This window comes from Drosophila nasuta, chromosome 2L (genome assembly GCF_023558535.2).
Source record: "Drosophila nasuta strain 15112-1781.00 chromosome 2L, ASM2355853v1, whole genome shotgun sequence".
Taxonomy (NCBI): domain Eukaryota; kingdom Metazoa; phylum Arthropoda; class Insecta; order Diptera; family Drosophilidae; genus Drosophila; species Drosophila nasuta.
The window spans coordinates 24,498,385-24,525,700 of record NC_083455.1 but is presented as its reverse complement, the minus strand read 5'-3'; the positions used below and the strand labels follow the sequence as shown (position 1 = coordinate 24,525,700).

At 35.1% G+C, this 27,316-nt stretch overlaps 2 protein-coding genes across 2 annotated transcripts in view; one reads left to right on the top strand and one right to left on the bottom strand.

Annotated features, from left to right (window-relative positions):
- The window catches only part of LOC132798465 (semaphorin-1A), a 215,056-nt gene that overhangs the window by 66,503 nt on the left and 121,237 nt on the right, over window positions 1-27,316 (top strand). The window lies entirely within an intron of this gene.
- Window positions 8,126-8,572, bottom strand: LOC132794029 (bomanin Short 3). The gene is made up of 2 exons (XM_060804249.1): window positions 8,437-8,572; window positions 8,126-8,356 (listed from the first exon to the last, which is right to left on the bottom strand). Exons 1-2 carry the CDS (start codon window positions 8,486-8,488, stop codon window positions 8,283-8,285), a joined length of 126 nt encoding a protein of 41 aa, XP_060660232.1. The 5' UTR covers window positions 8,489-8,572; the 3' UTR covers window positions 8,126-8,282.

Below are 27,316 nucleotides of genomic sequence, written 5' to 3'. Positions count from 1 at the left end.
TTTGTCATTGCCATTATAATTGATAGCGTATAATTTCGTTGCTTTCCACCAAAATAACATTTTCCCTTTTGTCCCCCCACAAATCTTCTCCTCTCGCTTTGCTTTTTCACTCTTCGTTCATTCGTTGGTTCGTCCGTTCCCCTCTCGTTTATCGTTTACTTTTATGCAAATTTTCGTGCAAATTGCTTTTAATGCATTTTGAATGCAATTTGTGTTTTGTACGTTGGAATTGAAGTGGCACAAAAACTCGTAATTGAAACTGAAAGATTTTAATTTAATTTGAGTTTCTGTTTCTCTTATCTTCATCTGTATCTCTGTCTCTGTCTCTATCTCGTCTCGTTTCGTTTCGTTTCTGTCTGTCTGATTCTCTTTCTCCTCTGCATTGTCGATTCGAATGTTTTGTATGCTGTTTGCTTTCAGAGGGAGAGTTTTCCGTATTTTGTATTCTGTTGTTTTGGGTGGTATTTTTAGAGCTGTATGCGGGATGTGTTTGTGTCACCAGCATGATGCTGATGCAGCATGTTGCATGCTACAGCATAGGCTTTGGCATTCATTAAATTGATTTAGATAAAATCGTGTTTTTGTTGACAATAATTACAAACGAAATGCCGTCCATTGTAGCATTCGAATGCAACTTAATTATGACAAAACGGTCACAATTTGTGCCTTCGACCTGTGTGAATGGAGAATGCCTTTAAATGCCTGATAAATTAATGGAGAACTGGGTATGACAAAAGATTTATTTGACGTTCAAAATAAAACTGCGATTTCGGAGAAATATCAAGAAGTGTGAAAAGAATTAATTAAGGCATAACAGTTGATCAGATTGGGAAAGTTTTTTTTTTTATTTTTGGTAGCTTTGTTAGCTGAATTCTTTGATAATTTATTATGACAAAAAGTAAATACTGAAAGTTTTAAAGGAAATTTCCAACATTAATTACACAGAAAGAAAAATCGGTCTAAAATGAATTGAACCAAGAGGTTTCTTAAGATGTGAGTTTAAAAAAAAGAATCTTGAAATTCAAGATTATAATGGAATGGAAAAGATTATATAGAATCGAAAAATCTCAAAATTGAACCAAAAAGAAATTTTAAATCATGATCAAACATTCGTAAATTTAGATAAACAAACAAAAAATCGATTCTAATTTTAATGAAAGGGAATTCCAAGATTTTAAATCGGAAAGTTCTTACATTAAAATTTGCAATCTTCATCTCAATCTAGAATACAACATTCTTGAATCTTAAAATGAAAATTTACAACAGAAATTTTGATTTAATATTTTTTTTACTTGAAAATCTTATTTCAAGATGGTTTTTTCTTAAGATTTGAAAAATCTTAAATCAAGATTTACAATCTACATTTTTTTTTCTCTGTGTGCGAATACAACTTATTCTCATATTCATTTTTCAACATTTTCAATGCCCATTGAAAACTCGAACTAAACTACTTTCATTGAATCATATGCATTGTAATTTATGCATTATTTGAAATTGTTGTGGAATATTTCCGACACGAAATAAAATTATTTGCAGCTACAGCTAATTCCCCCGCAGTTAATGCATAATCATAATGCACACAACATATTGCTAGATTAAAAAGCGTTTCAATCAAATCTCCATATATAATATATGAATAAGTATGTATGCATGCTGTATATATAATCCATATCAGCACTAAAATGAATTGTTGTATAAAACAGAGAGAGGGAGAAAGTCATATTTGAGGCCCTCAAAACATGATCCCAACGGCAATGGGGAAAATTTGGCTAATTTTGATTATTTTACTGCCGCTTTTGGGGATTTTTGTTAATTACCAACAACATCGAAACACACACAGAAACACACTAATACACACACACACACATGCACAGTGTGAGCTTGTGTGTTGTTTTATGCACTCTATTAAAATGGTATGTGAGCGTTTTTGGGTCCCTGGGCTGAGCTCTGATAGAATTTGTTTTGAGGGGCGGGTTTATGCTTTTTACGGGCTTTGCCATGAATGTGACATTAATGAGCTCTTAGCTTATCCCACAGGCACAGTCGATGGGCAGCATAAAGTTTATGCCATAATTTGTCCTTGAATTTAACTGGCGCATTGTCCTCGAGCTCGAGAGAGAGAGAATGTTCATAATTAAATTGTTATTTAGACAGAATGCTAAACTGCCTGCTCATTTGGAGGTTATGAAAGGTCATTTCTCATTCTTTTTTCTCTCATTTACCCTTGTCATAAACATCTCGACTCGACTATGGATTAAAGTATTACTTTATGCGCCAAATGAAATGCCTTTCATTGCGTCTTTTAGTGGTCACTTCATTCATAATAAAACCGAAAAGAAGAAAACTTCCCCTTCGACCGCTGTAAAAGTTTCGATTTTGCAACAAAAGTTAAACATAATCCGCCAGGTAAGTCAAGTTGACTCAAACTTGGCATTAATTTCATTAACATCATTTTTCTCCCCTCCTCCGTATAAAATGCGTGCACATTTAATTTGATTGTTTATTGTACGAAATTTGTGCACAGCTTTCTTAGGTGTCATAACAATCTGCAGCTGGTCAAGGAAAGCAAGCAAACTTCAACTAAATTAAAAAGTTATTCAAATTACTTAAATCAAATCAACTGGAGTACACACTTCAGCACTGAATGGAGAAGATGCACTGCAAAGAGCTCTAATAGGATAAGCCAAAGAGGGAGAGAAGAGACTGTAAGCTATTGAAATGAAATAAACTAGGGCAGAGGATTATTTTTATTAGGTGCAAAGCTCGATAAGGAGATGATTCAATAGTGAGGGCAACTAAATGCTGTTTTAAGCTCATTAAATTTATATTGTGTGGAAATTGTGCAATTTGCAATAATTTAAAACCGCAAGCAAGTTAATTCTGTCTGGTATATTATTCACTTTATGTAGTACTATATCACTATATCAAATACAGTCTTTGGTATATTTTAGTATTTTTGCGGTAAAATTAATACTACTTTGTTATGCTTTTTATGTTATATTTGAAATGTAGTACTATATCAATATACCAAATATAGCATTTGGTATTTTTTTAGTATTTGTGCGGTATATTAATTTGATATATTTCTTTCATGTATGGAATATTTCGAATGTTACACTATATCAATATACCAAATATAACATTCGGTATATTTTTAGTATTTGTGCGGTATATAATTTTCATATATTTATTTCATTTATGGTATACTTCGAACATAACATTATATCAATATACTAAATTAACATTCGGTATATTTTTAGTATTTTTGCAGTATATTAATTTGGTATATTTGAATATTAATACCGCTCAGTTTTGCTTTCATTTATGGTATATTCGGAATGCAGCACTATATCAATATACCAAATATAGCCTTTAGTATATTTTAGTATTTTTGTAGTATATTAATTTGGTATATTTGAATATTAATACCGCACACTTTTGCTTTTATTTATGGTATATTCGGAATGAAGCACTATGTCAATATACGAAATATAGCGAGTGGTATATTTTAGTATTTTAGCGGTATACTAACTCTTCTAAATGTATTGAGCATTTCTTTACTTTCTGAATAATCTAATTTGTGATATTATAAAATCATAAGTTACTAGTGATTAGAACTCTTTTTAATGTACTGAGCTCTTTTTTACATTCTGTTCACATTTTGTTAATTAATTATCCTCTTTAAAAGTTATACTCTCCAGCTAATGAACCCTTCGTTTCAACAACAGGGTATATAAAGAATATATGCCTTAAATTTTTGAATAGTAACTCATAACTCGCAACTTAAAATAACCCATCTCAAGTCCAGTTGAACACTTCAGGGCGCCTCTTGAAGGCAAAAGGCAAATGCTTTGGCGCTTGGCTAAAAATTGCTTCTGGCAGCAAAAAGGTGAAATAGGAGCTGGGAGCAGGAGCAAGAGCAGCAGCTGGAGTAGGACACAATCTGTTAGTTGTATAAAATGAAAAGGTGCCAGACTCTGCTGCTGCTGCTGCTGTAGCTCTTCTTATTCTTTGCTGTAGTTGCTGCTGCTTGTTCTCCTTTTGTTCGCTCTTGTTCTTCTTGCTGCTGTTGCTGCTGTTGTTGCATTTTGCCGTGCAATGAACGAAACGAACGTTGTTCTTATTGTTGTTGTTGTTGTTGCTGTACTCCAGTGGCTGAATTTATGTTTACCGTCGCTCTAATTAAATTTAATATGCATATTGCTGAGGCATTTGAAGTGGCCAGCTGTCCGTTCGTCCGTCTCTTTCCCTCTCTCTCTCTCTCTGTCCAGGTTTGCCCGCTGGCTGGAAAAGCGGCCAGAGCTTGTCAGTTGCCTTACCTGCTGTGAAATGAGCTTGTGGTTGCCTTTCTCCCTTCCACTCTCTCTCTCCCTCCTTCTCTCTCTCTCTCTCATGTGTGTGTGTCTGGGTAATAAATTTGATTAGTAGGATTTACGGGCAGACGGCAAACGTAAACGTCAAATGTTCGTGGTGCAGTAAATTTTATGCTAAACAGGGACAAGAAATGAAAATGCGAGGCAAAAGGCCCGAAGGATTGAGGTTGAGGCTTAACAGTGGGCAAAAAAGTGTGAGTAACTTTATGCCTCTTTCTCTTTCTTCTTCGCTTGCCTTTCTTTCTTTTTTGCTTGCTTTGTTTTGTTACGTTTAACGAGTTGTTACAATAAAATGTTATTGCATACTTTATGGCGCTGTGTGTGTGAATAACTTTGTCTGTCTCTGTGTGTGTGTGTGTGTGTCTGCGCGACAGGCAAAAGCGGAAGTGCACAAAACAGACAACGAGGCAATGGGGAATACAAAAAGCAAAAGCAGAGAGAGAGAGTTGGGTAAAAGAGTCAAGCATATGCAGGCACTAAGCGATTCTCGAGCGTCAACGTCAAAGCTGCCGCAAAACGCAGAGACGCTTTCGCCGTGCGCCATTGTAATTCTAAACACAAAATGGCGACGCGCCGCCATTTAAAAGAGACAACAATAATGGACAGAGGCAGCGGGAAAGAGAGAGAGAGAGTGCATAAATGCCTTTTGTCTGCAGCTGCCTTTGGCAGCATTTCCGGCGCGTGCAACAAAAAAAACAGTAAACAACAGTGAAGAATACTCGACTGTGAGATACCCGCTACTTATATTCAATTAAAATCATATTCTTTAAATATACTAAAATTATACCACAAAAATACTAAGATATACCAAAGTCTGTATTTGGCATGTCGTTATTATACTTCATTCGAAATATACCACAAAGCACAAAATATACCGAATTGTCACCATGGGCAAATCGAATGTCTCAGCTATTGACAATGATGAATAATATAGCAGAATAGTGCAGTATTAATTGTAAAATATATCAAAATAATATACCGCAAAATACCAAAAATATACCGAGGGCTTTTTTTTTTAGGAATATTGATAAAGTACGACATTCAAAATATGCCATATGTTAAAAACATTTCCTTCAAGCACAAAGTTATAATACCCTTCTTCTCTATGGGTAGTTGGTAACAGAACTAAAGAGGGAAGAGAGCTGGAAGGAAGCAGAGTTAAAGCATTTTCGCATACGCTGTAATTAGTGCACCAAAAATTTGCTTACAAACTGCTTTTGGGACCTTTTTACAGCGTCCTTTGACCGACGTCGACCTCATCCTCATCGTCATCGTCATCGTCACATAAACAATTGCAGCGTAAATTGCATGCACCATCAAAGCTGCCACAGCAGCAGCATCAGCAGTAGCAACAGCAGTTCGCACAGTTCGCACATCTCTTGCAGCAGCCGTTGCGTTGTACGTTCATCATTAACATCATCATCGGGCCATAAAAAATGGGCAAGCCAGAGTTGCCAACGCGCTGTCGAGATTACGCGATAAAGCACAACGTGAAATGCACCAGAGAAATGGACAAGCGACGTGGCTAAAATGAAATTTATGCCATGCTCTCTCGCTATCCGTCTCTTTCTCTTACTTCTCTATCTCCCTCTCTCTTTCGCTCTCTCTCGTTCTTTGAACATTTTGGCAGCCAGCCTGCTGTGCCTGCCGCCATTTTGTTTGCAGCCATTTGCTTTGCATTTTTTTTTGCACTGCTTTCTTTGCACAACTAAAAATGAAATGCAATCGCAGTAGTAGGTAGCTTCCGCTGCTGCCCGCTAGAGGGGGCTGCAGCAACGACTGCGACGACAGCCGCAGCAAAATTATGCGCATTGGGCTTCTTTTGGTATTGAAATTTTCGGGATTTCCAACTTGGCATTTGCAATGGATGGCTGCTCATCCAACTTGCTTCTCTTTTAGTTCTTTTTTTTTTTTGGCACAAAACCCTTTTGCGGTTTCACGCTGTGGCTGGCACAAAGGCAAAAGGGAACTTAAGTTCAATGACAAATGATTTACTAGAAATATTATAAAACTAACAAAAATTCTTCTCTTCTTCTCTTTGCAGGTAAATACAATTGTTCAATTACTATTGATTACAACTAAAAGGTATTTAAATTTTTGCCAATTTGCACTCGAATTTTCAACATAATGCATTCATTTCATTTCACAAGTATTGGCGGCAGCCTTTTTGATTTCATTACGCATTTGTAAATAAATTTGTCGCCACCGCAAAAATAAATTAAGATTTATGTGCACTTAAATAAGTTGGAATTCTGTGTGCACACATAATGAAATTAAATTTTTTGTGCCACACAATATAGCATACATATATAATTAATATTATATATATATTTAAAACGGAATATTTAAAATGTGTCGCTGCTTGAAAAGGTGCAAAGGAGAGGGAGACAACATTAAGCCAGCCAAAAAAAGGCTAATAAATCAACACAAATGAAATGAAATGAAATGAATGGTAAAAATTGTCATAAATGACTCTCGCGTGTTGCGTAGTTTTGTCTGTGGCATAATAAGTGCACATTATGTATTATAATGCAGACAATAAAATTGCATTTTCGTGGCGGGGAACAATGTATCTATGTAAAGTGCCAGACAAATCAAGTAGCATTCATATTGCATTTTCATATCGATTATTGCAAACGTATCTCACTTGTCAGTTATGGCCGAAAATGACAGCGCATATTTTCAATTAAACTTGTTAATAATATCTGCGAGTTATGCACAAGAGCATAGAGCTTAATGCATTTATTAAGAGAACAAGTATACACTTTTATGCCGAATATAGTTCCAAATGCCAATATTCATTTAACAAACTTCATTGAGAAATACAGAAAAGAGCAGTAGAGTATGAATTTTGGTTTATAGAAAAGTTTAACAATTTGGCTGTCGAATTATTGTATTCTGAGTTATTTTACTCCTCAAATTTCATTCATTCTGTTAAAATATTGTAGTTACTTTTCATCTTAGGGAATGAATTTGCAAAGAAAGAAGAATATAATATATGTTATATAAGCTGTCGAACTATTCTACTCTGAGTTATTATGATTCTAAAATGTCATTCCTTCTTTTAGAGAGAAGAATTTCACTATTTAGCAATCGTATTATTCTACTCTGAGTTATACTCTTACAAATTTCATTCCTTCTTTTACTATTCTCTATAATATAAACTTTAGTTGCAATTGTTTGAGCCAATTTCCAAAGCATTTACATGCAGCATCATTTTTTAATTGTTTTTAAAATTTTCTATGAAATCGACTATAGTTACAGTTGTCTGAGTCAATTAATTTGCAGGGCAACAAGTCGCCCCTTTAATTTATATTATTTGTAGTTGTAGCATCGCAGATTATCAATCAAATGTCAAGGCTGCCTTTGTCTGTTGAGCTATTCGTATAAGCTACAAAGTCTTCTCAAGTTCTCTCTGCTAACAATGCTTATTATAGAATTGCTCACTTGTTATTCAAATGCTCTCTTCTCAGCTATCATTATCAGCAGACTCTAAGATCAGTCGCAGTACAATTTGTAGCTGGTTTGAAACTTGATCAATAGATCGTTTGTCTATTGATTGATTAGCTGCAAGTTAGTCATTTTCAACAGCAACTTTGTTGCTATTTTTAGATGAGCAGATGCGCTTTAAGTTGCCTATATGAATACTAAATAAAATACTTTTACTTAGTAAGATCAGCTTCATTTTAAAGTGGGAATAAAAAAAAATAAAAATAAAGAGAAATAGTTATAAAAGAATTCGATTTTTGGGCTGCAGTATAAATTACATGATGAGTTTTTATTGTTTAATCAATCAAATTGTTAGTCAAAATAGTATGTACATGTTATATATCGTTGATCTTGAACATATTGGTGTAGGTAGTATTCCTTTCTAGTTAGTTGTATAGTTGAAAATGATATTTGCGTCTTTTATTTGCCACCGTGCACGTTGCACACTCGGCAATCACCGTTGATGATCACATTGCCAGGATTCAGAGGAGTGGCTGCCAAGGAAGAGAGAGAAATGTGAAAAGTTTAGTGAGCTATTCCTTGAGTTATAATCCAGAGCGTAGTTGAGACTCACCACTGGCCAGAGCCAAGAGACCGAGCAGGAAAGCAACCGATAGGAATTTCATTTTGCTTGGGTGTTTGGTTTGTTTGGATTTCTTTGTAGATTGATTTGTAGAACTGTTGCAGTTGAACTGATGCCTTTGAGTTGAGTGCTCGATGCTTTTATACGATAGACGACGACGACTTACAAGCATCGTCTATCAAGTGCAACTATTATCATAGGGAATTACCCTCAGAGCGCACACTGAACGGATTACAGATTACAACTAGAATTTCCCCATGCACTTCGGCAGGTTGGGAAAACACCGCAGCTAACGATAAGCTTCGCAGTTTAATGACGTTTTGCATTCAATTCAATAATATAACAACAAAATTACCTGAATTAAAACTGGCTTTCAATCAAGCCAAGCCAAGCCGGGGCAATCAACTTAGTCTGGCTGACGATTTCTTCAGAATTCAAACTTGTTCTCTGCGCTATAAACATTTTCAATTAACAACTCGCCACACGTTGCGCTGCGTAAAATAAATTTGCATAAGTTCTTAGTTAGTCTTTGCACTTGTCAATGCAACGTGCTGACTTCAAGCTGGAATTCAAAACATACTTTTTACATCATCGGTCCATAGTATACTCTCTGCTTAACTTCTGTCATAAGTATTAATGCCAGCAGCCCGACAGCAATTCATTAGTTAAATGATTTCCAATGAGTTTGTTTGCTTTCTTGCTGAACTTTTTATGGAAGGTGTTATCGAATTTTTAATCAGTTTTGTTATAAAGGCAATATTTATAGAACTTTTTAAAATATAATAATGTTAATAGTATTATTATATTTATGAGAAGTATTAAAAGCACTTCGATCTCCAAGGTTAATTTTATATTTTCAAATTGTTCAATTCACATAATTAATTCAAAATTCTCTCTTCTTAGTCAATATTCTTTATTTCATTATTATTTGATTGCCAACATCCGTTTACAAATCAAATACATAACAATTTTTAAATATATACATATAGCATCAAACCGAAGCTACAAACATTTCTTATGACAATTCTTATACAATATAATAATTTATAAATTCTTACTCTTATTCAATATTTTCTGTTTGCCATTTAGTTCGGAAATATTTATATAATATTTGAAAACTCTGTTTTTTCAACCCTTTGAAGCATTACAAAATTTTCTGATATAAAACTTGAAGAGTATTTAGAATTCATGACTGCAAATTTTACAATGTTACGTATTAGATTTGTATTTGTAAGCAGCGCAGTTTGGGAAATAAAATATTTCGAGCTTTGACGTAAATAGCATTCCCCAGAATGGAATTTAAAAATATAAAGTGAGGGATTTCTCTCTCTCTCTCTCTCTTTTTCTCTGGTCAGCTGTCGACTAATTGGTTGATGCAATTTGCACGTTAAGAAACTTTAAAACCAATTAGGAATTAATCAAATTTGATTCTTAAGCCAGAGCAAAGAAACTCGACTCGCAGCCTTGAAACTTTTTGCGTAGTTCAGCAGAAAGCTGAGCGTTCCGAGTTTTTGGCTTATTTAAGGGCGAATCAATTTCCAAATAATTCTCAGCGCGTTGCAATGCAGCATGCAATCAGGGGAGCTGCAGGTAAAATTGAATAAAGTGGAAAAAAGCGAAATAGAAAAAAAGGTAAAAGAATTGAAAGTTTGCAATGCAAAAATGGAAATGAGAATGAGAATTGGAATGAGAATGGAAGTGGTTGTGAAGAAGGTGTTGCAAAGTGCGACGAAGAGAATACGCAAACATAAATCAATTCATCATCAATTGGATGTTCTGTTCTGTTTTCGCAAACGTATCGACAATTCCTCTTGCTGCTGTTCTGTTTGTTTGCCAAGTGAACTTGGAGCATTTTTCAATTTTCCGGCGTCGACGTCGCCTTCCCTTGCATTCGTTTCTTTTCTTATCCCAGACTTCTTTCGCTCTCAGTCTCTCTCTGTATGCAGCAATAAACATAATTCGTGAAAATCAAGCGGGAAGTGTACGACAGCAGAATGGAAACGAAAGAAAGAAACTGAAGGAAAAAACGTGGCGGATAGAGTAAATCAAATGGTAGAGATGCCTGGGAATGAGAGTGGGCAGATGGCCAAAATGATAAATGCACAAAAATTTACCAACATCAAAATCAGGACGAGTTAGCTTCAGGTGCTCTGGGGTAGTGCATTTTTTATTTAATTTTTGTTCGTGTACCTTTTGTTATTATTTGCTGCGACAGGAGCTGTGGCAAGGACACGCGTTGCTCAGCGAATTTTTTTGTTCGCTTTGCACTCTCGCGCGTTTTTTAATTTATTTTATTTTGTGCGACATTTTCGTTTTATCCTTAGTTTTTTTTTCTTGCGTTTTGCAAAAGCGTCAATTCGTAATGCAATTTATGTGCATACAAATGAGATAGCTGCACGAAGCTTTCGAAAATGCATTTCCATGCAGTCTATATACGTATTCAGTATATACAATATACTCTTTTGTCGTATATATACTAAGTATTTACATCCAATTAAGTGGGTGCGAAATCAGCATTAACTGCGATAATGAAAACCAGATAAACATTATCATCCATTCATTAATTTATATATACTCTTCGTGCATTAAAAACGGCTTAATAATAGTGCAAATTGACAGACATTGCGTATACGCAATGTGTGTTCTGTTTTCTGTTGGTTGCATTTCTTAATTGAACTTAGTTATACACATTGACAGACAATCAGTTATTATTTTAAGCCAACTCCTCGAGCATTGTGCATCACTCCATTAGCCAAAAGACTATTAAATTATGAATTGCAAAAGCATATGCAAAAGGAAAGTCTTTTTTGCTGTTCGCTCGAGGCGGAAGGAAGCTGAAGCTGAAGCTGAAGCTTGTGACAGCCGAAAAATGATAAATGCTCTTATCAAATTGATAATGAAATGTATAAAATGCTGTTAGCTCTTTAATCAAATTAAACTGTGAAGCGTCTCTGAAGCATGCGGACAATAAAGTTAATTAATTTACTTGCCATGGCTTACACTTAACATGGCCGACAGCTGTCGGAATGTCTGTCTGTCTGACTGGCCAAAAGTGAGGTAAAAGGAAATGTGTGTCTGCTGCTGCTGCACACAGTAAATTAAATTTCAAAGAACATTGCCGAGTTTCATTCGCTCTCGCACTCGCACTCTTGACAATATGCAGTTAATAATACGGCCGGAGATTGTGCCAAATGCTTCCATCAATTTCTGCTCAACTAAATATGCAAATCACGACTCAAAGTTGAAGTCGATGCAATGCGATTTGAATTGTAGCATCACACAACTTGATTATAAAATATTAATAAATTAATTTATATTCAAATTGTTATCACGACAACGACGATGGCATTCACGTGCTGTTGCTGTTAATGGCTTCATTTAAGATGGAAGCACAAAACTTCAAAATTCTCCCCCCACTCATTTGAAATTCATATCGAACGCGCTGTTGTCAATTTTCACGCCACAATTTATGTTAATTCTGTTGTAACCTTTTCGATGCCGAGTTCGAGTTGAGGTTGAGGTTAACTCATAAAGAGAGTCGAGAGAGGCGTTTCATCCCGAGTGATCCCAAAAGCATCCATTAAGTATACGTACAATGACTGGCAACAATCCATTAGTGGGTTACTAACGGTACCCCGTGCTGCCCCGTGACGCCATTTTGTGTAACAACTGCAAATCAATGCGCTGACATGTGAAAAATGGCAATGGCGCTTTTGTATGCCATGTCTATTATAATATTCCTATATTATTTTATGCATGCAACCAGCGAGTGAGCGAGAGAGTCTTATGTCCTATCCTGTGTGTGTGTGTGTGTGTGTGTGTCTGCATTTTCGTAATCAACCTCATGATAAATCGTTTGCACAAAATTTATTGAGTTTTTGCATGACATCGGCAACAGCAGCTGCAACAATCCAACCAATTGCTTTTTTTGGGGGCAACAAACGCTGCCTCTTCATCTTTTTTTCTAATACATGTCACATTTGCAAATTCGGCTGTATCTTTTCTTATTTTATAATTTCATTTAAAAATATTATACTTAATTGAAAGCTACTTAATGTTACAAGTCTGCTTCAATTACACTTTGATATTGAGAGACTTAAGTTAACGCGCTGCCAATTAGGAAATTCGGCTTTCAATTGTGGCAAAGAAGAAATCTGAAGCAGCTTTAATTGTGCCTGAAGTGCACACACACTCACACACACACACACACACGATGTGGCATGTGCTTCATTAATAATTAATGACCGCATTACTGGTAACGTGAGCAACTAAAACCAGTTGAATAAAAGTGGTAGCAAAAGGTAGTGATTAAAGTGGAAGCTGGCAAAGAAAATGGCAGCAAAACAGCAGTTGAAGTGGCAATTGAAAATCAAAGCAATATGTGAACTGAAATAGTTGAGTTGTTTGTTAAATGGTTATTCATTAAAATAGCAGAGTTAACACTATAAAACTTGGTAGTTAAAACTGAATTCTTTTAAATTTGTATGTATTATTTATTAGTGTTTATATAAGGGCTACCAATTGGTTAGGAAGGTATTATAACTTTATGAACGCAAAACATATTTGTAACATACACATATACCAAATATTAACCTCAGTATATGTTAGTATTTTTTCGGTTTATTTGTAGAATATAGTTCGCATCTCCGAGTTTAGTATTATATCGATATACCAAATATAGTTGTCAGTATATTTAGTATTTTTGCGGTATATTAATTCGGTATATTTTCGGAATATGGTTTTATTTAAAATGGAAAGCGGATATCTCAAAATCGAGCACATTCGCATACAGTATATTTCAGTATTTTTTCGGTATATTAATTAGGTTTTTTTAATCTGCATCTCCGACCTCGATTTTGAACATAGTACTATAGCGATATTGAAAATATAGCCTTCAGTATTTTTATATTTTTTGTGGTATATTAATTTGGTATATTTTCGGAATATAGTTTTATTGAATATATTATTATTTATTAGGCATATTTTTGAAACATAGTTTGCATCTCCGACCTCGACTATATCGATATACAAAATAAAGGCTTCAGTATTTTTATATAATATTTTTGCTGTATATATTTAATTGCTATATTTTCGGAATATGGGAAGCGAATTGTCATCCATTCATTCACATTCTCAGATCTGCAGTCTTTTGGCTTAAATATATTTATTTCTATAAACAATACATTTATTTGAAAGAGTTATGAGCTGTCATTAAAATCGATAATAAATGACACCTTAGAGTCTGGTTGCCTAAAAGTATGCAGCAAAATTTATTTGAAATTCTCTGCTCAACAATATTTATTACTTTCTTATCTTGTAGTTGTGTTGTTGAGCTTTCATTTCTTTTGTTTTGTTTTGTGTTGAATGTTGATTTTGGCTTGTAATTAACAGCTAATATTATCAGATTGTGCCGAAATAATACCTTGAATGAAATCTGAATTTCCATTTGGTTTCGTAACAAACATTTTATTTGATATTCCTTTTTTTTTGTGAATTCCATGCAATGGCAATTGTTGCAGCAGTGAAACGAATTTAGATTTTATTTGGGAATTGCAAATGCAAATCTGAAAATTCAAGGGTCTACTAACTTTTAATTGCGATGACTGTGCAGCTAGAATTTATTTTTATTGTGTCAGAAATTCGTACACGAGTGTACGGCAAAATGTTTGCCAAATGTTTGCACAGCTGTTGCAAACTAGCAAACTAGAAAAAAATAATATTTGTCAAACTGTGCTTTAAATTCTTGAAAGAAATAAAAAGCAAAAGATACATTTGCTTGCATATAATTGATGGCTGTGTTGGATATTGGAAATGCCTTTCGCCTTTTGTCTGCACACGGCAAAGCCACAGAAATGTTGCAGCATTGGAAATTTGTAACTCTTGTAAATGTTTTGCTGCTTTTTCATTTGGTATTTACTCTAGAGTGTTAAAGGTATGTGAGTTTCTTCTCTCTTGAGCATGATTGATGAACTATTCAATTTGCGTAAGAATGCAAAAGCTAGTCAATTTTTTAATTGAGCTCGCAAAATAACTTGCATAGCAAAATATCTTTGAGTTGCATTTCAGCAGCTGCCTTTAATGTGTTTGCATTTTGATATTAAATAAATATTTGCATTTTCAAGTAAAAAAAGAAAAACATTGAAATGCATCAACACTTCGATGCGATAACAAAAGTAAAATATAATATTTACGTGCAGGCGAAAAATGTTGATTATGTGGCAATATGTAAAGTGTCAGTTGTGAATTGGCTGACAATATTGCAAAGTTAATCAAATAGAAAAATGCAAAATGTAAATCATATTTTTAGTATTTTTTAATACTAAATTGTGTAGCCAAAATATTTGTGATGAAGTAAGCTAGAACAATCTTTCTTAATGAAAAGAAATTCAAGTTGTCTGACAATATAGAAAAATAGAAAACAAGATTTCATATATTAAATTATATTTTTTAGTATTTTTGCATACTAAATTGTTTAACACAAATATTTGGGCTGAAGTAAAGTATGAAAAAGTATTAAAATAGTTTTTAAAGTGTCAACTGTGAATTGGCTGCAAAGTTAATAAAATAAATAAATACATTACTAGTTTGCATATAGTACATAATATTTTTAGTATTTTTTAATACTAAATTGTGTAACAAAACAATTTGCCATAAATTAAACTATGTCAAACTTTTAATGAAAATAATTTCATACTTTCTAAGCAAAGGATTTTAAAGTGAAACATTGAAAAGTTAATAAAATAGAATAATGCAAATTGTAACAAATATTTGTAGTATTCAAACTTTTCCTTATAGTAAATGTAATTTGCACTTGCTGAATGCAGATTAACTTATGCTAAGCAATGTCAAGCATTGCATACTGCAATTAAAGTGCCAGAAAAACAACTCGAAAATATATAGTACAGTAAACACACTCAGAAGGAGAGCGAGAACGAAGAATGATAGCCTCAACAAGTCAGGCCACAATGGAGAGCCAAAGCCTCTGGTGAATGGTCGTCAATAAAGTTTTTGGGAAATTATGAGTAGAGAGCCACAAAAAGAGGGAGATCGGGGTTATTACGGCTGATGTTCCAACTGCTTTATGTCCACTTCAGCCACTCGACTGACTGACTGACTGAATGTTCTGTTCTTCTTCTTCTACTGCTGTTGCTGCTGTTGTCATTGCGGCTGACTTTGTTCTGCTAGCATTTCCGTTTTGTGCAATTTATGGCACAGAAAGAGAGAGAGAGAAGGAGACACAGAGTTGGCTGGAAATTATTTTGAAATATTGCAGACAAAAGCTGATGACCCTGTGTATGCGAAATACCAGAGAGAGAGAACTTTGTATAAATATGAATGAAAAACTATTAGTTGCATGTGGCTGGAGTTGGGCACTGGGCGCTTAATCTATGGCCTCTTTTTTTTTGGGTAACATTGCTGACAACTTGCAAAATGCCTAAGAGAGAGAGGAGGGAAAAGAGTGAACTTAGTTGTGGTCAGTAAGCAAGGTGATTTACAGGTCAGAGGCAGAGATAGACGACAAACCAAGCTCATGACAGATATTCATGCGAGACTTTTGTATGTGTGTGTGTGGAGTGGCTTTTGTGGTGCCTGTTGAACAGAACAGAATCAGCTCTCTCTCTCCTCTTCCTCTCTACAGGCCGGAAATGTAACAAGCTCTGCCCTTTTGTATTGAGCCTAAATACGTGAAAATAACTGTAAAGAGAGACAGAGGGAGAAGGGCAAAGGAAGAACCTATATGGTGGCGCCTGCATCAACATTTCGTTGTGTTTTGTGCCCTTGTCGCGTTCCGTTTCATGTTTTTGACCAAATTGCAAAACAACAACAGGCAACGCCCTTAGAATTAGATGAGTGTGATGGACTTAGATATACTATCTACTGGTCGATTAAAGTTTTAACAAAAATTTTATGAAATCTCTATAAATAATGACATTAAAGGAATACAAATCGATTCGTTGTTTTAAAAGTTGCTTTTATTATTCTCAAAATTGGTTAACCCTATAATAGTCAACTACTTAAAAATTGAATCAAATTTGTATAAGAGTCGTCAGTCAAGATGTCAGACTTAACAAATTAAAATATAATCTTTAAGATGTATAAATTAGAAAACTTAATCGAAGATGACATTGAGTTAACGATCATTACGTTGTTCTAATAGTTGTTCTACAGCATCTTTTTAGTTGTCTTAATTCTAATCTCTTCAACTAAGTTCCAGAATGAACTTTTTACATATAGTATATTTATATAAGTATTTAGCTACTTTAAAATTTATATAAAGAATGCATTCTAGAGCTTTATCAAAAATACAGATCTGGTCATGAAAACAAGATATTTTTATTAAAGATTTAACAAATCAAAATATATTCTTTTAGATTTCTTTTATACGAAGTTATTGATTGCAATGACTTCCTAAGAATTTGTAAGTTATCAGTATTCTTCAGTAATTTTTTTTTTTTAATTTTCTATAAATCTGTCGTCATTAAAGCAGTTCTGGTCATGAAAATGCAAATCTTAATTGAAATCTTTTCGATTTTTGTCCTGTACGGAATGTTTTCAATGACCTCATTTTGACATAATCAATACTCTTCACTCATTTATTTTAAAACATTCTATAAACCTATATAAAAATATTTAGCTCACTGTTTACTTACAATTGAAATCCCTTCTACTCTTTTTTTTTTTCATTGCATTGTAAATAGTCTTTAGCTGTCGTAGCTGTCTCTGACTGTCAGAGGACAACTTCATTGCGGTGCTTTCGGCATATTTACAAAGCCAGGGTATGGCTGGCCAAAAAAACAATTGACATCTCTCTGACGTTGTTACCGAAAATATTTGCCAGCTGAAAAACCATTCGCCATTGGCCATTGTCAACACGTTTTTTTGCTGGTCTCCCTCCCTACTCCCTCCCTCCCTTGGTAACCTGCTTCTTTTTGTACAATGACTGAATATTTGTTCAGTTGACGTTATTGTTGTTGTGCTTCCATTTGGTAATCAGGTTCAGTTCTGTTTTGTTTTTACGCTCTGCAAAAAAATTGTATGAAAATTTCTTTAAAGCCTTTGCACACTTTTTGCTTGCTGCCTTGAGCGTGACAATCTGTGAGTGAGTGTATGTGAGTGTATTCATGGGTGTGCAATAAATTAGCATCAAGTGTTATGGCGCTTGAATCGCTTTAAATATTGCTGATTTACTACTCGTATTGCTGCTTCTTGGTTTTTATGGCCTTTATCGGAGTTAGTTTCAGCTAAGCTGTATGTAGTTTCATTCTGTGAACATTATTGGCATTAAGTTTGCTTTTATTGGGCTGAACAGCAGCACATTAACTTTAATTTATGGCCAATTAATGGCTTTGTCTTGTTTTTGAATTGCCGACTTTAAGTTATAAAATGGGTATCGATATTTTTGGCATTATTTTGCAATCTTATTTCCACTGAGTATATTAGCGAAGCAAATTTTTAAAGCACTTGTCTTAGTATAGAATAATCAAGTGTAATTTTAAAGCTAGAACTAGATGATTTTTTCTGAAAATTTGGATAAAAATTGTAGAAGTTATTTAAGAAATACTTTTATATTTCAAAAATTGTCTACTTCAATCAGATCTTAGTTGCTTTGATTGACAAATCTGGTATATTTTGTGTTTTTTGGAATAGTGTATATATACCAAATATAGCCAGCGGTGTGTTTTAGTTCTTTTGTGGCATATTTTTGGTATATTTGTAGAGTACAATATCGAAATACCAAATATAGTCAATGGTATTTTTGTGGTATATTCTTGGTGTACATATATTATATGTAGAATATAATTTTGAATGTAGTACATTTTCGATATACCTAATATTGTAATCGGTATGTTTTAGTGTTTTTGTGGTATAATTGTAGTATATTTTTAGAATATCGTTTATTGAAAATGGGTATCAGGTATCTCACAGTCGAGTACACTTGTGCAGAATTGAACACTTTAGGTTTTCAAAAGAGAATCAATATTTTTCGACATTATTTTACAATGTTCTTTCCGCTGTTGACGTAAATCAGCGTTGCGCATTTTTAAAGCACTTATCTGTTAAGCATGAATGGTTACATTTCTTTGATTGTCTGTCTATGATGATGGTCTGTCATCAGTATTCATATTTCACTTATTGTTGCCGCTCACACAGAAAGAATGAAAGAAAGAAATAAACATGGCTGCCAAATAAAAAAGAAAGCGAAGAACATTTCATATAGTATATTTTTGTGTTGCCTTATTAAAATTCCATGCAAATGCGCTTATGTGGCCCTGCGGCCCAGCGCACCCAAAGTGGGCGTTCTTATATGTCTGCACTGTCTCTCCACTCTCCACACACACACACTCTCCACTCCACTCTCTCCTCTCGCTTGGCTGCGCTTAATGTTGGCCACTTGGAGCCGAGACACGCGCACGCCCTAAAAATCCTCAACATGCTCATCAGCCTGGCCATACAATTCAGCAAAACACTTTAGCTGTGTGTGTGCGGGTGTGTGTGTGTGTTGTGTTGGGGTTGAGTTTGCGGCAACAATTGTTTCGCTGGCTGAATTGCGCAAAAAGTGAAAACCTAACCAAAAGTTATTTCATATGCGAGCAGCAGGAAGGAAGCTCACAGGACTCGTCCTACAACAATTGCAAGAGACAAGGGAACTGCGTCTGTGTGTGTGTATGTGTGGGTGTGCGCTGCGCGTGTTAAGCATATTTAGTTCATTTATTTCAAATTAGATTTTTAAGCGACAACAGACAAGGGCGAAAATATATATTTCTGCTTCTGCTGCTGCTGCTGCGACGCTGATAAGCGAAGGACATTCACTCACCAGCAAAAGGAATTGTTAAATTTGATGGCTTGGGTTGCATACATTTTGTTTTTTTTCTTCTTCAACCGAAATTATGCAGCATTTATTTCTGTACTTTTGTGCCCCCTTTTCATATATATTTTTCCATTTGCTGATTAAAGCGCCCATGACAAGGGTGTTTTTTTTTTTGTGTATTTTTTCGTTGCTCTGTTCACTGTCCAAAAAAAAAAGGGTTAACATAACACTAACTGTTTGATGTGGGCTTGTCTCTGGAGTTTGAGGGCCACTTTGCCTCTGTGTGTGTTTGGTTCATTAAGTTATTTGTTTGAGCACACACACACACACACACAAAGTATGAGATCCATGCGGACAAATGACTAATGAAATGTGTATTAAGTATGCACTGACCAATCCTCACAGATGTGTTCCTTCTTCTTCTTTATCTCTATCTCTTACTTCTCTCTCCTGTTGCTCTCAACCTTCAAAGTTGCTTTGCGGTTGTTATTATTGACATTTTTGCAATGTTTGTTGGGAAGTTTTAAGGTCACTTGTGTCAAATATTTATATCACATTTATGCTTTATTAAAGCAAACGACATGTTAGCTAAATTGAATGCTGCCAAAACGCTTTCCACATGAATAATACAAATTGTAAAGTTTGTTTTCGAGACGCAATCAAGTTCGTTAGGTCGTAATACAATTTTTATGAGGCTTTCAAAATAGCAATGTGGCATTCAATTAATAGCAAATGCTAAAGTTCAATTTGTCACATGTCTTTTATAGTCTAGAAATTGTCTCGAGCAGAAGAAATAATAGAAAGTAAATGATGGGAAAGAGTTCAAATTGTTAATAAGAATTTAGCATTCAAATTTTATATAAATTTTACATTATATTTTCTCATTTTTTTGGATGATTTAATTGCAGACGTTGAAGCTGTTGAAATAAAAGAAAAGTTTGTGAATTTAAAATTCAAATTTGTATGTAAATTTTAGAAGTCTTAAATATATTATTGTGATTGCTTTATTTGCATAGATTTACTGCTAGTAAGTAGAGGGAATAATAATATGTGAAGGAAGGGAAAAGTAACTTGGAATTCATATTGTATTTATTTTCATAGACTTAATATTATTATTATGAATGATATGAAAAAAGCTTTAAGAACTCAAATTTCATATTCTTTGCTGTGCATACTAACTGGTTAAAAAACGAACTATTTTATAGGTTTATTTAAAATCTTGATTGAATTTGAGTTTTAACTAATAGGAAAAGGATTGTTGTTTATTTAAGAAAAAATCAAAACTTCTTATAGATTATATTTAAATAAGGTAATCTAAAGTTGAGAAGAAAATATAAAGACAAATTTTCCATTAAAAAAAGACTTAGAAATTGAACTGTGTAGCATTGCTTTGACTGTTTTGTTTGATAAGCTTAATTAAGTGGTGCAATCTAAAGGTCGCCAATGTTGACTTAGTTCACATCTGAGTTCTAGTTTCATTATGCAAACAGAGTTGGCGGAATATATGCTGCTTAAAGCTGTCCATGCAGCAGATGCAGATATAAACGCAGAGGTTGTGTGAATTGGCAGATTGGCCGATTGGCAGCATGGCAGCTTGATGTCACCTCCCTTGCCCCCTAGAAGCGACATTGACAACGACATCTCGACATCGACATCGACAGCTCAGAATCGAGACAGGCTATCACAATGTGTCCAGCAGAAGCAGCAGCTAACTACAGCAAACATTCCACGTTCAATCTAGTAAAGTGAATGGTCGTCGGGGAGGGGAGTAGAAGGAAGGGGGGCGTGGCAGGGCAGCTGTGTTGTAAGTACCGCAAGCCAAATGCCAAAGATGTTGAGCCAAAAGAGCGACACAGCACAAACACTGTGGCACAGTGTAGAGTGTGTAGTGTAGTGTAGTGCACACTCTCCACTCTTCACTCTCCACTGTCCTCTCTTCTCTCCACTCTCCACTCTATAACATAGAAGGGAGCGTGGCATAATGTCGAGTAGACAGAAGAATGCTGCTGAACAAGCAAAAATTTTATGACATTGCGAACAAGTGATGAGTGCCCCAGAGTGTGTCCAGCCAAGAGGGGGAAAGAGGAAGGGCAGTCGACACGAGGCAAGCAAGAAACTGAAAAACGCAAACACAATTATAACAAGTGCGGGCAAAGAGAGGGAGAAAGAAGAGAGCGAACAGCAGAGAGCAGAAAAAAATTACAACAGAGCCGACTGCGGATATAACGGCATGAATGGACAAGGACAAGCTGGAAGAGGCGAGAGGGAGCGGAGAGGGGACACACACAGTGTGTTGACCAACAATGTTGGTCACAACACACACACACACACACACAGACACACTGGCAGCAAGTGGCCCCAACACACACACACAACCACTAACAAGAACTAATATTTGACAGCTGCCTCTGCTGGTCTCGTCTCCGTCTCTCTCTCTCTCTCTCTCTTTTCTCGTCCTGTGTCCTGGCTGGCACTGTGTTCTGTATTTTTGTTGTTGTTGTTGTTGTTGGTTGGAACGTCGCATAAATGTCGGACGACGAGGCTTGCGCCATTTTTCGGGGCTGAGCGTTCAACGACTTTTGGCTGATTTCGTAAAAGGCCAACAGAGCGAAAGCCAGCAGCAACAGCAACAGCAAAAATAAAAACAAAGCCAGCTTCAGCCAGCAACAAGAAAAGTTCAAACTTTACCGGCAACACAAAAGTCAAGTAGCCGTGCGCCACACAGCACACAAAAAACACAAAAAAAAAAAAAATAAATATAAAATTGTTTTTAAAATAAAAACAAGTAAGAAAGTTACAGTCGAGTGTGCTCGACTGTGAGATACCCGCTACCTATTTTTAATAAGGGCCAAATATTGTGGTATTATTTTCAAAATATACCGAAAATACTAAAAAATACTAAAAATATACCAAATGATATGTTTGGTATATCGATACAGGACACCATTCAAAATATACCATAAACGGTACAATGTGCCAGATTGTCGGCCAAAGCAACTCAGACCCCTAGTAAGTAGGCGTTTTTGCCCATACAAAAGTATTTCTTTAATAACTTCGACAATTTTTATCTGATCGGAACCAAATTTTCAAAAATCATAACTACTATAGTAATTATAGTATATACCAAACTTTAGCTTTAAAATTGCGCTTGTTATTCGTTTTTTTTGATTTGCGGGGGCGGAAGTGGGCGTGGCAAAAATTTGAAACAAACTTGATCTGCGTGCAAACATAACAAATGTTATCGACAAAAAATTATACCTCTATCTCTTATAGTCTCTGAGATCTAGGTGTTCATACGGACAGACGGACAGACACACAGACGGACAGACACACAGACGGACAGACGGACATGGCTATATCGTCTCGGCTGTTGACGCTGATCAAGAATATATATACTTTATAGGGTCGGAGATGCCTCCTTCTACCTGTTACATACATTTCCTGCCGGCACAAAGTTATAATACCCTTCTGCCCTATGGGTAGCGGGTATAAACAGAGAGAAAGCAAAAAAAAAAGAGATGCCAGGCACAACACATGCTGCTCATTTCGATGGAAAATTTTTTATGAAAACAAAGCAGCAGAGAAGAGGAACGGGGCGTGGCAAGCACAACACTTCAGCTTCAGTTGCTGCGTTGAGCAAAAACCAAACACATTTAAGTGCTGGCAAAAAAAGCAAAAGAAAGAAAACGCAGATAAGGCAAGAGACGAGCCAAGCAAAGAAAGCAAAGCGTAGAGATATGAGAATGCGAGGCATCAGGTAAACGTTATACGAGGTTTGTGCAGCACAACACAAATATGTTGCAGACTTTTAGGCGCATGTGGCAGCAGCATAGATATTGAGCACAACAACGAGAATGAAAATGAGAACGAGAAACGGATACATTCATTTGAATTCAGCTGGCAAAGACAAGCGAAGCATTTGAATTTGCTCAATATGAAAATTTAATTTAAAAAAAGCGAAAAGCGTGAAAGTGAACTGAGCGGAGATGAGGAGAAACAGCTGAGAATTTTTAATAAACGGAAAGTTTTAAAGAGCAAATCGGTAGCATTTAATAACAAATGATTTCTAATGGTTAATATTTTAAAATGAGAATAGAGTAAATCGATTGTATTTAATAATTAAAGGTTTCTATTTCTATATTCAACAACAAAAAAAGACAATCATTTATTTTAAAATGTAAATCGAGAGCATTTCATAATTCAAGTTTTCTGATGGTTCATATTTTAAAAGAAGAAAGAGATTATACTACATGGCTATCATTTAATAATTAAAGGTTTCTACTCGTTAATATTCAACAACAAAAAAAAACAGACAATCATGTATGTGTAAAGAGTAAATCGATGGCAGTTCAGAGTTAAAAATTTGTGGTAGTTAACAATGAAGGGAAGAGATATTCAAACAAAGTTTTAGCAAAGAAGTAAATCAATACTATTTAATAATTATAAATTTATTAAGCTAGTAGATAAAGAGAAAAGGAAACTGTCAAGCATGTTTAATAAGCTGACAAATTAAAGAGCAAATCGTTAAATTGAAGATTACTATTAAAGCAAAGAAAATCTATGGATTAAAGCAGAAATTGAATAATATATTTTGATAAATTTTGGTTATTTTAAGTGTAGTTAATTTCTTAATAAATTCTTTTCCTTACTTGTACAATAAGAATTCCAATGCTGATTACAAACTGGTGAAATTCTGTTTTTTTCATTCCTAAAAAATGCGAAAGTGACAGCCAAATATTTGTAGTAAACATCAAATTTATTGGTTATTGCACTCAATTATAAATATTCATATTTACTTACTTAGTAATGAGTTATGGATTATTGTTGAAGTGTAGTTAATGCCTTTCTCAAATTCTCAGTAATGAGCTATAAAAAAGCTCAAGTGTAGTTAAATACTTGCTCAATACATTTCAAAATACATTATAGAATATAGTAATAGCAATTATAATTAGCATTATCATTTCGAAAATTCGTTTTAAATGATTAATTTTGTCACACTTTGATTGATAGCTTAGCCGCTGTTCAATTCCTGCTTTATTTTTACAAGTTTCTCAACAATTTTCTCTCACTCTTCCTCTCTCTGTTAAGTTTGAAGTTCATACTTAATCAGGACTTATTGTTTGATACGCCTAATAAATGCCAGCCTTGAAATGAGCTGGCACAAAGTTTGCGGCGCATTTTGATACTTATTCCGATTTAGATGCTGATTCTGTTGCGCTGTGATTGCATTTGTAGAAACTTAATTAAGTCGCTGCTGCTGCTGCTGCTGCTGCGTTTGGGGGAAAAGTGCTGAGTAACTTTAATAGTTTTACACGCTAACCCAGTTTTTGTGGATGGCCTTTGGGGTGAGAAAGGGAGCAAAGTCAAAATGCATTTTTGAAAAATTGCAAAACTTGATTAGCGATTTCAGTGTGTGTATGTGTGTGTGTGTTTGCCACATGCCACTCAACTTTAGTATGACGTTGCAGCTGCAAATTTGCACACACAGCTGCAACGCAAAAAGTTCTCACTTGGTTTTTGTGATTTTTTTTTGGTTTCTCGGTTTTTTTTTTTGGGGCAAAAGCAAAGCTAATCTGGCTCTAACTCGCAAAGCATCATGGGTGTGACTCTAACTCTGCTGAACCGAGGCCACCTGGGCAACAGCTGGCGCCAGAGAGAAGCTGAAGCTGAAGCTGACTCTGAATCTGAATCTGCAGCGAAGTTGAAGCTCTAGTTGCGAGTTGCCTTTTGCGCATTCATCACGAAATGCAATGGCAAAGTGCGAAAGGGAGAAAGAGAGATAGAAAGCGAGCGAAGTTTTGTCCCAGAGTCCCAGTTCACTTATCCATTTTGCTGCAGCCCAACGAATAATGTTGCGCCTCCTGCAAAATCCAATTCCCAGCGAGAGAGAGAGAGAAAGAGAGAGCGTAGAAATGTATGTGGAAGGAAGGAAGGAAAAGTTGCCGAGGACTTTCATTGAAAATCCCCATACGTATTTGCAATTTGTCGGTGGCTGAAATGCTGGGGCGCGATAGCGTGATTGAATGGGTCGCCAGACTGGCCAACAACAACAACAACAACAACACGATTCTGTGAGAGTGTGTGGCATAATGAGAGTTATTGCTAATGCATGCCCCAAGCAGGACTCCTTGCTGACTTTTGGTCAGCGAACCCGAACCCGAACTCAGCTTGATGGATGACCATGGACCTTGGTCACTCGCTGTCTGCATCGCGCGAGCTCTCTAATGAAATTCTAAAACGTAGCATAAAACTTTCTTTCCACTGCAGGTGCAGAAGACTATTTGCATAGCTATCGAGTGGCTGCTTGAATGAGATTTCTCTGCCCACTTTGTCTAGGCGAAACTTTAATCAATAGCAGTCTGTGCGAAGGCAATTCAATATTTTACTTTTATTTCCCTTCTCTGAAATCGATGTTGTTTGGCTTTTAATTTATTTAATGGTCGAAGGCAAGGGCTTAACTCCTTTATATTGTATGAGCACAAAAGGTTAGCCACTACATCATCAGCCCAGACAAGGGTAGTTTTAATGTGTGACGAAGGTGCGTATACGTGATATGTGCGATAAACAGCTGTTGTGTCAATTTACTCGCTTTTACACTACTTTTCAAACATGGATTACACATTTCACTAATCAACTTTGACAGGCTTTAATGTCAATTGTGAATTACTCGCATAATCCATACGCATTAATATTACGTATACGCAGTGGTGGATAAAATCGCACTTTAAAGCGCCACATTTATTTATGTGTTTACGCAGTTTTTCTCGTTTATAGCAAATAATCGCACATTAACTTTTATTAGCAAATGCCGCACACAGAATTGTCAACAAATAGTTGAAGCTGTTTCTTGCTCAGATTTTACTCTCTGCTCTGTGTTTTTTAGCATGTTATAAATGCTGTAGCGTTTGTGAGCATTATTTTTTATTGGCTCAAGTTTGCCTAGCCCCATTTATATTGGATATTTTATATGCAGCAGCTTAGCTGGCACGCATACAAATAAATAACCCTATACACAAAGAAGGAGATAAAGATGGGAGATGGAGAAGGAGAAGGAAAGACAAGACAGCTCTTTTAGCTTTGGTGTTTATCAGAGCAGGTCCGGCTCTACATGCCTCTTCTTCCTCTACTCAGAGTTTAGTTCACACAACATCATTTATATTCAACTTGTTTTCGAGGCGTCTGGAAAACTTTGAGGACGGCGACCGCACACACACACACACACACTCGTAGATACACAATTTATATGTGTGTTGTGGCAGCCATTTTTGCGTATTTGTTGCACGCTTCAGTTGAACGCACAAGCAAATGTTGTTGCTCAATCGAAAGTATCAAATTGCCCACAATAACACTTAAATCCGACATCTAAGCTGAAGTCAACTCAAGTAAGAGTTTCCACCTCGACTACAAATCAGTGATGGGCGGTAGAAATTGAGCAGAGCTATAATAAAAATGTTCAATTCAAGCAAAAAAAACTGGCATTAGAAAAACGCTCTAATCTGCAGCACAGAATATGGTATAAATAAATACTGACTTTAAATTCATATTGAAATTTAAAATATCGTCTACATTTGAAATATTTTTTTATAATTCCAAGACAATTTTGTGCAGCAAATTCAAATAAAAATGAAATTTACATATTGCCAGCTTAATCAACAGCATAGAATTTGGTACAAATAAATACTGAATTGAAGATTAAAATGTCTATGTCTATCTTTGATATATTTTTTAGAATACAAACATAATTTTATATTTATTTATTTAATTAAGAAAACTAGCAAAAAAAAACTGAAATTAGATAAACTTTCGAATCACCAACACAAAATATGGTATAAATAAATACTGAATTTTAGTTTAAAATTGTAGACGTCTCTATTAAAATGTCGTTTCAATTTGAAATATTTTTTTTTTAAATATAAACACAATTTTGTGCATCATTTTGAACTGCCTTGGTATAAGTAAATACTGAGTTCAAGGCTAAAAATGTAGTCTGTATTTGGAATATATTATATTCTAAAAATTCTCAATTCTATTTTGTGCAGCAAATTTATTTAAGAAAACCAG

What these genes read in the sequence shown, in the direction of transcription:
- LOC132794029 (XM_060804249.1), bottom strand. Translation starts at nt 8,488, where the DNA reads ATGAAATTCCTATCGGTTGCTTTCCTGCTCGGTCTCTTGGCTCTGGCC. An exon ending in TCTCTTGGCTCTGGCCAGTG is followed by an intron (nt 8,357 to 8,436) that starts GTGAGTCTCAAC and finishes CTTCCTTGGCAG; the next exon opens with CCACTCCTCTGAATCCTGGC.